This window comes from Paramacrobiotus metropolitanus, unplaced genomic scaffold, assembly GCF_019649055.1.
Source record: "Paramacrobiotus metropolitanus isolate TYO unplaced genomic scaffold, Prichtersi_v1.0 Parri_scaffold0000002, whole genome shotgun sequence".
Taxonomy (NCBI): domain Eukaryota; kingdom Metazoa; phylum Tardigrada; class Eutardigrada; order Parachela; family Macrobiotidae; genus Paramacrobiotus; species Paramacrobiotus metropolitanus.
In genome coordinates, this window is record NW_026570222.1 from 300,294 (window position 1) to 312,726 (window position 12,433).

At 41.6% G+C, this 12,433-nt stretch overlaps 2 protein-coding genes across 3 annotated transcripts; one reads left to right on the forward strand and one right to left on the reverse strand.

Moving 5' to 3' along the window:
* Positions 1 to 50: 50 nt before the first annotated feature.
* Positions 51 to 3,488, forward strand: LOC129590396 (fatty acyl-CoA reductase 1-like). Its single transcript, XM_055485603.1, has 11 exons — positions 51 to 527; positions 606 to 728; positions 954 to 1,120; positions 1,185 to 1,364; positions 1,517 to 1,739; positions 1,932 to 2,053; positions 2,118 to 2,267; positions 2,333 to 2,422; positions 2,583 to 2,712; positions 2,776 to 2,903; positions 3,168 to 3,488. The coding sequence occupies exons 1-11, from the start codon at positions 462 to 464 to the stop codon at positions 3,328 to 3,330; spliced, it is 1,542 nt and encodes a 513-aa protein (XP_055341578.1). The 5' UTR covers positions 51 to 461; the 3' UTR covers positions 3,331 to 3,488.
* On the reverse strand, positions 3,416 to 7,324 carry LOC129590381 (fatty acyl-CoA reductase 1-like). 2 transcript variants are annotated; one of them, XM_055485591.1, is made up of 14 exons: positions 7,125 to 7,324; positions 6,867 to 7,058; positions 6,248 to 6,583; positions 5,787 to 5,962; positions 5,656 to 5,728; positions 5,467 to 5,573; positions 5,162 to 5,384; positions 4,741 to 4,939; positions 4,600 to 4,681; positions 4,452 to 4,541; positions 4,259 to 4,388; positions 4,034 to 4,161; positions 3,888 to 3,973; positions 3,416 to 3,827 (listed from the first exon to the last, which is right to left on the reverse strand). In XM_055485591.1, exons 3-14 carry the CDS (start codon positions 6,542 to 6,544, stop codon positions 3,754 to 3,756), a joined length of 1,665 nt encoding a protein of 554 aa, XP_055341566.1. In that variant the 5' UTR covers positions 6,545 to 6,583; positions 6,867 to 7,058; positions 7,125 to 7,324; the 3' UTR covers positions 3,416 to 3,753. The 2 variants fall into 2 exon arrangements, with proteins under 2 accessions (XP_055341566.1, XP_055341559.1); XM_055485584.1 differs by having other exon boundaries at positions 6,867 to 7,324.
* Between the last annotated feature and the right edge of the window lie 5,109 nt (positions 7,325 to 12,433).

Sequence of the window (12,433 nt, forward strand, 5' to 3'; positions counted from 1 at the left end):
CCCTTGCGGCAACAAAAGTGCTGAAAGGGGTGGTGAAAGAGTGAATGCAAAAATTCTGAAAAAAATAAATTTGTAAAAACAATTATTTTCGCTCATTTTGTCATAAGTAATGTCCAACAGGCAACAGTAAACATCTGCAACTGTTGAAAATTACTCTGTTAATTATAAATATAAATGCTGTACTGCAGGCCGTTTGTGTGCTCTCGTCGCATCCAGTTTCCGAAGTTTATCTTTTTCTGAAAATCTGATCGCCAGATGCTTGACGTTGACCACCTGACTTATTTTTAATAGTTAACGTCTTCGCTTAATGAGCTTTGTGTCGTGCAAAATTTGAATGGAAGATCGCCAGTGAACATCTGTGTAACCGAAGAGCTGCGCAGTGCGTATCTCCTGGAATGATATTGGTGTAACGGTGTTATGCGCACTTCTGCGAAGATCAAGTTGAAAACCTGATCCAGAAGATGTCAAATATACAGAGTTTCTACGATAGAAAATGTGTTCTGATAACTGGAGGAAGTGGATTCCTGGTGCGTACTTGCAGTGTAACCCATTTATTGGTTTTACAGTCTGAAAGGTGCAAGATGGTGTATTTTTTTCTTATGCAGGGAAAGATATTGACGTACCGACTTTTGGTCAGTTGTCCGCATATCCAACGAGTGTATCTGCTCATTCGTCCCACTCAGAAGCACAGTGCCCAAGAACGTCTTGCAAGCATCCTTAACAGCTCCGTAAGTTAATAAACCAAACGGCTGTGTAGAAAATTTATTGAAAAGCACATCAGCAATAGAGGAAAGAACGGGAATGCAATTCCGCCGTATCCTGTGGATGTTTTACGCCCGATTGAACTGCTCGCAACTGGGAGGAAATTTGGGCAGTGTGTTCTAGTTTGTGAGGTGCATGTAGTTAAAAGCATAGCGTAGAAAGCTGGTAAAAAGCCTGTGGGTGTGCTGCAGATTTTTCAAAATGTTGGACCAGAGCGGTATGAGAAAGTCTTAGCAGTGTCCGGTGATTTGATCGGCCAGGATTTAGGCATCCGACAGGAAGATCTGGAGCTAATTTACCAGACCGTTGCCGTTGTTTTTCATACTGCGGCTACGGTGAAATTCGATGAGCCTCTGAAGTAAGTAAGTGTAATTTCGCCGTGTTGTCTTGTAAGTAGACACAGCTTTGTGTGTCTTCTTCAGAACGTCGGTGGAGGTCAACGTTTGCGGAACAGCGAAGCTGCTGCAGTTGTGCCGACACATGAAGCAGCTGCGAGCTTTCATTCATGTAAGCACGGCTTATTCTAACTGTCACAAGAAGAAGATAGAGGAGTTAGTTTACGATCCCGTGGTCGAGCCTGATCAGCTTATTGAAGCCTTCCAGTAAGTGTTTTCGTCGCCGGACATGCTCACTAATTTTTCGAGTGGCGTGCATTGCTGTTCGTCTTTTTGGTTTATTAGCTTCCAGTAAAGGTGAATCAATTAATTATCTTCTCTTGTTTTTGTGCTGACTGTATGCGCATTCCGATTTGCAGATGGATGAATGGGGAGATGATTTATTCCGTTACGTCTTCCCTAATTCCGCCTTGGCCAAATACGTACACATATACCAAAGCGCTGGCGGAAGCCGTCATTGTTAGAGCGAACGCCAGTTTTCCAGTGGGGATCGTGCGCCCCTCAATTATCGGGTCTGCGTTAAACCATCCTTGTGCTGGGTATATCGACAACTTTAACGGGCCCAGCGGACTATTGGCTGCGGTAATCGTGATCAGATTTTTTACGTACGATTTGTTTTTTAATTTAAGGAGAGCGAACAAGAAAGATTGCTAAAAGTGCTCAAGTTGACGAGCCTGAAATTGCTAAAAGTGTATTTGGCTAAAACGTACTTAAATATTTTTGTTATGAATGTGAACGTGAAAGAATGGTTTATGGTAATAAAATTTCTTGCAGATTGGAAAAGGTGCTCTTCGAACTATGTTGGGTGATATCTACGCAGTGGCGGATATTGTTCCCGTTGATTTGGTAGCTGATCTGTTGATTACTGCAGCATGGCATCTGGCCTGCAGTCAAAAGTAAGCAATTCTTCCGCTTTTGGTTATAGTATTTTTATGAAGTATGGCTTTAATTTTTGCCCAGTTCGGAAGTGGTGCCTGTATTTAATTTTGTTTCTGGACCAGTGAATCCGATGACATGGGGGTTTGTGCAAACCAGTACGCTATCGTACTATCTGAAGAATCCTGTAGAAAAATTATATCGTGTTCCCAGCGCGCAGTTCACCCAAAGCAGGTTAAATTGAAAGCACAATCCCACGCGCAATGCATTGAAATATTCATTCATTTTTTCTTCTCCAGGCTCATTCATGAGTTCTGGAGGTGGACCGATCACCTTATACCCGCTTATATAATAGATGGGATCAGCAAAATGCAGTCCAAAAATTCTAGGTCTGTGCTTAGAAACAGCTCATCGCTTTTTATCTCTTCGCTACAACCATGGAGTTTTTGCGAATATCCCAGAATTATCTGATCGCAAGTTTCGACAAATTTGCATGCAAATTTCTTTAATCCTATATGATCATCGGTTTGCTAACGCATAGTTTTTTAGTGTTGTGAAGTCTTACGAGAAGCTGCACAGAGCAACGGCTTGCCTGGATTTTTTTACGCAACAGAGTTGGGAATTTGAAAGCAAAAATGTTATTGCTTTGTGGAAATCCCTCGACCAGCGCGACCGGCAGGTTGGAGCCTTGTTTATTGCCTTTAATAAATAATTATACCCGAATCATTGTGCGCTGCTTCAGATAGTAAATTTTGATGTCAGTGCAATTAACTGGAAGCTTTACATGGAAAAGTTCTGTATGGGCGTGAAAGTGTTCCTCCTGCACGAAGAACTGCAGAATTTGCCAGAAGCGAGACGAAATTTGAGCAGGTCAGTTTGACCTTGTTTAGTCAGCAATGCAGGGCGTAAAGTGTATGTAGGTATTAGGGCGTGTACATACTTATGGTTAGCATATCTCCCCATTGTGAACAGCCTGGCAGTTTGTTTGGTATGAAGCAGTGCGTTATTCAAACAGTTCAACATGTTTACTGAAAGGGCTGTAATTTTCGAATCATCGATTTTGCTCACTTTTGGTCCAAAATTGATTGTTGACCAGTCGATTATGATATCCGAGCTTCCATTGGGTTGTTGTAGGCGGAAAAACATTGCCCACGCTGTTACGACGGTGCTGTGCATTTTGTTCTGGATTGTCATCGGTAAAAATTTTCGCCTTATTCGCAGTTCCTGGGTAGCTACGTTATCCATTGCCTTTCGTCTGTTTATGCTTCTTTCCAAGATTAATACAACCAAAGATTGAATTCGCTAGAAATTACTTTGTGGATCGTAAACGTAATTTAATAACTGATCGTGTTGACCGGCTGATGTTATGGCGAAAACTTGTTTCATTTTGTTCTGTGGTTTTACTTTGCTTTTAAATATTTGTAACAACAGTGTTGTACACAATAAAACATTTACATTAACGTAAAGGCCACTTCCTCCAAATGTTCAACATAACAGCCATACTTTTAATAGCTGCGAATGCCTGATAATAATTTATGAAACAAGACATTTCGAATCACTCCTGCAAAATCATGGAATGAAAAGGAGACCAGATAAGTCATCATGGCAGCAGCGTCAGCAGCCGTGTAACTTCACCGGAAAAATGCATTCCACTGCGATATTCTGAATCAGATAGCTGCGAAACAGGTGAATCCACACTTCATTATGAAGCGTATCTTTTTCACCGAGAGCTGCTCGTTACGCGAAAGAAACGGACAAACTTGAAAACGAGATTGAGAACCATATACCACAGTCCTGCAAATGCTTGACAGTTAACTTCGATACAAAATACATCCGAACTTCCAAGTTCCTTACCTCCGGCTAAATGAGAATTCGCCACAAGGAATCGCCACAGCATGGCGATCAAAACGGTATTTAGCACATAGCGCAGTATCTGCAATCTAAAAATACCACTTTAAAACATCAACCGCAAAATATTATGAAAGTGTCTAAGTATCTACCTTCGCAGATGTTGCCGGGCTCTCGGTAAATTGTCGATATCTTCGTGCAAAATGAATCGTTTGGCCCCGAGACAGTAATCTTCAAGGTAGGACGTCCAGTTGAGGTCTCGTGTGTCCAGATAGAAAGTCTACAATGATAATGCCCACGCATACGGTGATAATTATATGCCTGGCAACGCATAAAATTAAGGGTTTCTTAAGAACTGCACAAAACGGTTTCGGTACCTGCTGGTCGCCTTTATGCATTTCATGCATCAAGGCAGCGATATTGAAACCTGGCCAATTCCACTGGTTCGTTGTAAAATAACCAAGTGATTCGGCAGCTTTGTGAATTTTATTGAATGTACGCACCAAGCTGCAAAATGATCACTATTCAACAACACAAACACGCAAATCGCTCGAATCAGGGATCAATTACCGGGGCTTCTTGCCAACTAAACGGAGGACCATGTCGGTTATGTAGGCAGGCAGCAGATGACTTACGGATGTCCAGTAATTATACATGAGCCTAAGAAAAAGCATCTCTAGTACTGTACCGTTTAGAACAGAAACTGGGAATAACGCACGGGTTCGTGGTGAAAGACATGTTCGGTCGCCGCCAAGCCAGTTCTAATGGATTTTTCTTGAAGGAATTAGGCACTATATTTCCTATAAAATTTCACACCACTATGAACAATTTCAGTTGATAGCTTTCGAAAAAGTCGTACCTATATCGACCCATCGCAGTGGGTTCACAGATCCAGTTGTGCAGTTGTAGACTGTTAACTCTGAAATGCCACTTGTGCCGGCCAACTGGGATGTTCTCCATGCCGCAGCTATCATTAAATTAACGGTGATGTCTACAGGAACCACATCCGCCACAGCGCTGCCTTCCCCTATCATAGATCTAAGAAATCCTTTTCCAGTCTGCAAAAATACCACAGGAAAATGACAGCTAATACAAAGTTCCACCTTGAAAGCGCGGCAAACAACATCCCTATTGCCTACTAAATTTTATTTATAATTCTGGTTGTCGCATTTGCATCCAAAGATTTACTTTACGCATTACTTTCTATTTACGCAAAATTATTCAGATTCCAACCCCTATACACTGAACAAATAAATATCATATGCCAAAAAAGCACATACCGCTATGAAAAGCAAACTGGGACCATTGCAGTTATCAATCCATCCTGGAATCGGCTCTTTCCAAGCGGCTCCAACGATGGAAGGCCGTACAATTGCCAGTGGAAGGTCGGATCCGTGCTTCAAGATATAATATTCAGCCAGACCTTTGGTGAATGTGTACGTATTTGGCATTGACTTCAGCAAATGCGGTGTCATTGCTTGTACTGCATCATCCGGCAGCCAGCTTTGAAAATCAGAACAGCGACCATCAGACCAGGATACGAACGAAAAACGTGCCCAAGTGGCCGTCGTCAAAAGTTCCTTACTCAATTAGTTCCATCAAACGTTCTGGATCGACGCTGGGCTGATAAACGATTTCCTCGATGTGGTTACGGTTGCAGTTGGCGTACGCGGTAGATACATGTACCAGAGCCTACGAAGTAAATTAACATTAACAAATGTATAAGATGCGGTAACACTATCTCAACAAGCAAAACCGCCACATTTCGACTTACTTTCAATTTTTTCATTTTTCGGCAGATGTGCAGCAACTTCTGTACACCTTGCAGGTTCATCCGCACAGCTTGTCTACAATAAAAAAATACTAGCGAGGCAGAAAAGAAAAAAGAAGGAATGTAGGAAATACTTCAGATGCTCGTCGAAACGAACAGTGGCTGCAGCGTGGAAAACCACCGACACGTCGGAGACGACGCGCTGCAGCGAATCTTCGTGCAGTCCGAAATCTTCTTCGTTGATGTCCCCGCTAAGAACGAGAACCTTCTCTGTAAAATGGGGATGTGCATCCCGTAGAGCTTTGAAAATCTGCAAAAAGGATGCTCTGAGTTCTTAGAACAATATCAATCAAAATACGAAAGTTAAAAAGAACATAAAAATACTTAACCAGATACAACCAACACCATCAACTTCTCATGTTCGGAAAACTTAGCAGCATTACACCGGCAAAATAGGAAAAACAAATACAGTCACATTGTGCATAGTAAAACCTACATACGGTATTGCAAAAAACTGCATACTTATTGTGTTATTGATTTTCCCTTCAATTTACTGAACTTCGCACCGTGTTAACTGTGTTAACCATTAACGTACCGGGCAACTGCACAAATCTTCGCCCCGCTGGAACGGGCTCCGATCCTTCTTGGGCCGCATGAGAACGTAGACGCCGGCCACTTCGGGACAGCAGCGTAGAATCTTCTCAATCAGCACTTTCCCGATGAAACCCGTGCCGCCCGTGACAAAAACGAAGCGTCCGCGGAAAAAGTCAGCAATGGTTTCATGCATCGATTCGCGCGGCATTTCACTCTGCTTCTCCACAGACGAGGCTGAATCGGACACAGTAGCGACAATATTGGATGCCCCTGTATCGATCGGTGGCGCTTCCATCATGCAGCAGCAGCGGCGCAAGGGCCGGCAAGGCAAACACGTCTAACGATAAAGTGACGCAAGTAAAGGCAAGTTGCATTAATCCTAAGCGACAAGGGTAGCGAAAAACTGGACAAGTACTCAGTGGATCCACACCAACATTTCACTGCTTTTGCAAAGCCAAAACCGAAGATCACACTGGCTTGCACGGGAAAACTTTGCATTAAGCAAAAAATATTAAAAAATTCGGAAGTTGGGTAAAAGACAAAACGTACGAAAGAGTCAAAACATCTGTGAAAAAATCGTACAGCACAAAAGGAAGCAAACACCAAATTCACAGCCGTACCTATTCGTTATTCCTCCACAAGGCGGCAGAAACTCGAGATTTCGTTGCCAAAAGGGAGACTCAGACGGGGAATACCGCTACCAGGAGCTCGCGGTTCCAATCACTGAATCACATGGATTTATCGTTTACGCGAGGACTGACTGCTCATCGGGCTGCACGACACATCTCGCGGAGCTACTGCGGTCGCCACACCTGGATATATGAACACTCCATGAAAGTGCCAAAATTATCCATGGTAGAATTCACTACAGGTCGCACCTTTTCCCATTTAAATGTAGCAAGCTGCTGAAATAACTACCCGCTCTAGGCGAGCGTATCCAGACAAAAATTTGTTAAGCACCATTATAAATTAGTGTACTATTAATACGTGCGACTGTGTCTGTGACTGACGAGCGCTGATAGCAACAAAATGTCAATCTTTTCCTGCAGTACGTGCACCGTACTTCAACACTTTACTCCCAGACTCTCACTCATTGTCAGACGAAATGCATCCCTACTGCGAAGTGGCAGCTTCAGTGCAATGCTGCGCAGGAAACCGGAAGCGGGAAAAGTATCGAAGCATTATTGTCATTTATTGATAAGTAACTAGCATAGAAGGTCGTGACCGCCCTTAGGTCGAGCGGGCGGCGGTGTTAAGCTTTTCATGTAGAAAGTAGAGGTCTTATTTTTGACGAGAGACGAGTTACGAATACGATAACGCAATATAATAAAAACGTAATAAAAATAAAATAATAACGCAATATCAACCCTACCGATCTTACTCAACGACAGAGAATGAGCTGATAATTTTAATGTGGCATAACTAAATAGAATGTGCATACGCTACGATCTACGCGAAGCGAGTATACGATTGCATTCCGAAGATATATTTTAATAGTAAACTCCGAAACTGCCATACTCAGAATTAGAACGAACTGATGCTAAAAATACTGCAACCCTCGGACTTATATAGGCGCGAAACGCATCCGGTTAGCAAAGCAAAGTATTACCTCAAGCAAAAGAGAAAATGCCAGAACGTACAAATTAATATAGCCGTAAAGTACGAGCACCTCAGTACAGATATTATAGAAGTACGTACATTGCTGCTACCGTACAACATATTCCGTCATGTTAGAAAGGTAGAAACTTGCAATATCAAAGCTGCATATTCGTAACTTAAATCGTATGTGTTTGGCATTTTAATACGTTAAGTTATATATTTTTTTCAGCTTTAAATTTTTGCCTTTCTGAATAAGCAGTTAAGCTGGAAACGGGTATTGTCACCCCTTTCACCCCCTTCGGCCACTGTCGCTCCGTTTTTAAAAACTTAGGGCACTACCCTAAGCTACTGTCACCTTTGTGATCATAGCAATTCTTCGGCCACTTCCTCTTGATCAGTTGACCATTTAGTCCAAAGTAACATTGACGGAAAAGAAAAAAAAAGGCCGGTATGAATTTAAATGTAGCTCACAAAAGTTGCACTTGCAACAAAACTATTGAATCAGGAAGGTTTTTCAGGCGTCGACCCAAAAAAGCATTTGTAAAGCTATTCTTGTGCCCTTTGCAAAATATGCTTACTTGTGTGCAATCCCATTTATTCCGTTTACTGGGTAAACACCTTTGTTAGAATTCAGCAATTAGATTGTGTTCGCAATCACAAAAATGCTTACGATTTACGGTATGATTTACGATAGGCTCTTGCACGTCTTCATGGCGTACCCTTATCGGACCGTCTGACGATACGACTGACGATAGAAAGCATAGAGATCGTCAAGCTTACCCTACAGCTCTGCGAAATAGCAACCGCTCTCGTGGCGAATGCATCGATTAGAACGGCAGCAGTTACCAAATCACGAAACTTTTGAGGTATCAGAATAAGTTCGAATGGTTGTTGATTAGCAAGCGAAGTAAATCAGAATAAGTTTTTTGATACCAAGTGAGTAGAGTTTGTCCTAAAACAAACGGTTTTGCAACTATTTGAATTTAACATGCAAAGCTTACGGCGTCGTTGAAGTACTCAGTGCGAACTTTTTACTCGAACTCCGTAGACGCCTGTTTTAACTCAAATGTTCATAACAACGCTCATTGGCGCTCAAATCTAGCAGCTTTGTTGTCAAAAAATAATTTATAATTTTAATTTTCATCGGCTTCACAGCTAAAACCAATTTCGCACAAACAAAAGCGCCAAGGCTGATTGAAACATTTCAGGTTTCATTTCGGAGGCAACCCTCGACCATATAGCGTTTATCGTTTGTCGGTTGTGATGAGAGCGAACACAATAAATCACCGGCGATATGATTACGGTGCGCCGTTCGCTCGGGTCGTACACCGGACCATCTGTCGTTGGTGTGTCGCGAACACAATCTCCTACATCAAGTTAACCGACTGCTCACCCCAAAGCAGCAACATGAGACAAATTATTATACATGGCTGAGTTACAATTTGTGGTCTGAAGAATGGTATCTTAAGTTCCTGTTTTTTTCAAAATCCACCCAGTTTATCAAACAACAGATAAAAACGTTCAACATTTCTATTAGCCGTCCGGCATGTTGTTTATTCTGTGAGGATTATTGCCTGGAATCACTCGTGCAGTTTACCCTCTGAACCAAAAAATCTGTTTCATAATTTTAGTACAATAGCAGCCAGAGGTGATCAAGTTGTAAAGCAGTAAATAAAGTAAGCAGAATACAATAAAGTATGTAGTATACATTCAGTGGAATAAACAAAAGCGATGAAAACAAGTCTTTGCAGGAAACGTTTCGAAACAAACCTTTTCGTCCAAGCCAGACATTCAAGAAAACATTGGATGACAAAATTAAACAGGTCATTTGATTTTTAAACTGAAATTAGCAGCTAGTTGAATCTCCGCAACAAACAAATTACAAAGTTTGCTTTTACTTTCTACTAATATTAACATAAACGAAGTGTGCAACTTTGATACGCAAGCGAGCAAAGTGCAATTAAACGTGTCTATTGTTAAATTGTTTTCTTAGTTTTTTTAAAATTAAATTTAATCATTTTGAATATGTTCTGTAACACCCATCAAGAAAAGATGCATACTTTAACTCTGTACTGGTCGACTGAATCTGTCTTGTCCTTCTGATGCTTTCGTTTAAGTGGGGTATATTTATCGAAAAGAGTTCCTGGGATAAGTGGGTATGCAAATCAACAAGGCCTAACTGATTTCAGTTCTAAAACACCTGCAATTTCACTTCAAATAAAGGATGTAAAGTACAGTGAATTTAATTACTACATAAGCAGTAGAATATAACGCAGATTTGAACATCGGGCAACTGAATTGCGCAAATTATTTCTTCGTTTGTTGCCGCTGTGATAGAAAGCAAACTCACTCACGAAACGGGAGCGTTAGACAAAATCCGCTTATAATTTAACTAACCTTTTAAACCACTGAACAGTGGCTCTACATAAAGTCTGCTTTAAATCAAGCTTAAACTCGATATGTAGAACGCTAGCGTGAAAGTTAAAGTTGTAGCGAAAACTGTGTTTGCGTTCGAGCAAAAAATATTCCACCGAAACGTATCAATAAAATTTCTTACTGTAATTAGAGAATCTGCGGCCGTGGGGTACATATAAGCCTAAGGCTATGACACAGGGAGCTTATTTTGGGAAGGGCGCAATCTCGGAAGGTGTCATTGTTTCTTGAACGATATGTTTTGGGAAAGACACCGTAGTTTATAAGACTGCGCATTCTGTTCTAGCAAACGCGAACATAATAGTTGCCGGAACCTGCAACCGCTTAATCGTGCCAGCAATATTGTCAACATATATTTAGTTACGTAGAAATTCTGCAAAAGAATGTTCATTGTTTGCTCACAACTGCAACAACTTTTGTGAGGCAATTTGCAGCATTCTTATCATCCTGCAAGGTTTTATATTTATAAAGGTCTCCCTAGGGCGTAATTTCGAGAGGAGGTGTTATTATTCAAACAGGCTAGGTGAGGTGCGCTTGATGCAGTGGGGCTCTTATTTCCGGGAGCCAAAAAATGCCATAATTAATGTATTTATATGGAAGGTTTTCTTCTTGTAATGTTTTAACCATCTATTTTACAGTTATAAGTTTATTGAAGGGTATCAGGTACTTTACACGCTATCCACCAACCAGTGAAAGCAAAATGTTGCGCAAGAAATATGCTTTCCGTAAGCGTTCTATGACCTGTCATTGTAACCGTAAATTTTTGACGAGAGAAAACGTTACGCTTACGGTAATTTGCTTAGCACAGCGGTAAAACATTACATAACAGTATCGTATCCTTTTATGGTTTCTTGAGCCCATTGCGTTAGCAAGCATTCGGAAACGTTAAAAGAATAATGTCCCAGCAGCAACCGGTTCAATGTGCTGTAATTTGCTACTATAGCGGTGATCTGGTACGGGAACTGCAGTTTTTTATGGGATAAGTCTGCAGATTTTGGCAGAAACGATATGTGGGTAGGCGTTAGTGCGAATCCCTTACGGTAACCTTAGACTTCCATGGTAGCGGTGACTGAGACCGTGGTTCATTATGCTGAGGAAGCCCGTAACAGTTACCATCGCTCGTTACAGCAACTAAAGCCAGTTTCGAAAATAACAAAAATCAATCTACCGCACTGCAGATCGGTGCGATAGCTGTTATTCCCACGGTAATTTCGAATTATTACGTTAAAGTACGCAAATTTTGAGTTTGATTTTGTCCAGTTTTGCCCCCAGTTATATGCGTGTTATCTTACTGTGTGCGTGAGACGACTTTGTACCGTTGCCGAAGGCATTAAATTCATTATTATCAAACAACAAACGTCCCTGTAACGCAAATCCGTAACCTTAGTCAAGGCTAAACTTATTAGTGGTGGCCCATTACAACGAACCGCTGTGTTAACTACAACCGATTAAAGTAACGTCAGCCAGCTGCATTTGCGATAACCTCTTGCAGTTCGGGTGAGTCGAAGTAAAGCAGTTACGATTTTGCTTTCATTGTTATAGCTAACAGTCACAATAACGCAAACTTAAGCCAGTTAAGGCAAGAAGCAGTGAAACACGGATAAATGCATTAAATGCAATAACTGCAGCTTTGTACGCTCACGTTATCTGTTGAGGTAACGTGATATCCCTCATGGTAAATAAATTGTAGCTTAAAGTTGGAGCATCGCCATCGTGTCACAGTACCCGCGGCTCGTTACGACAACATTGCGTTACGCCTTAACGTGATATTATGGTCTGTAGTCGCCTGCATTAAGAGAAACGTCATGTTAAACGTTATCTCATAATATGCTAAAAGTAGCCCATCTTATTCAGAAATGACGCTGATTACTGCAACACTAACGTGCACACCAAAAATCAAGAGGTATAGTTTGCTGTGTCAGCACATAAGATTGAGAAATTTAAGCTCCGTAGAATCGCGGTTGTGTGGTTTCAGGAACTGTAAAGTCGCTAAAGGTCACTCGGCGACCCAAAGGTCAGGGTCGCCGTGTCTTAGAACCGCAGTTTCGGGGTGTCGGGAACTTAAAGGTCACAAAGGTTATCAAAGGTCACACGGCGACCCAAAGGTCAGGGTCGCCGTGTCTTAGAACCGCAGTTTCGGGGTGTGAACCTGAAG

Coding starts and splice junctions, on each gene's coding strand:
- LOC129590381 (XM_055485591.1), bottom strand. CDS start 6,544: ATGATGGAAGCGCCACCGATCGATACAGGGGCATCCAATATTGTCGCT. Junction 4,162..4,258: donor TGCATAAAGGCGACCAGCAG/GTACCGAAACCG, acceptor TTATCATTGTAG/ACTTTCTATCTGGACACACG. Junction 3,974..4,033: donor GCCCGGCAACATCTGCGAAG/GTAGATACTTAG, acceptor TGGTATTTTTAG/ATTGCAGATACTGCGCTATG.
- LOC129590396 (XM_055485603.1), top strand. CDS start 462: ATGTCAAATATACAGAGTTTCTACGATAGAAAATGTGTTCTGATAACT. Junction 2,054..2,117: donor CATCTGGCCTGCAGTCAAAA/GTAAGCAATTCT, acceptor ATTTTTGCCCAG/TTCGGAAGTGGTGCCTGTAT. Junction 2,713..2,775: donor TCGACCAGCGCGACCGGCAG/GTTGGAGCCTTG, acceptor GCGCTGCTTCAG/ATAGTAAATTTTGATGTCAG.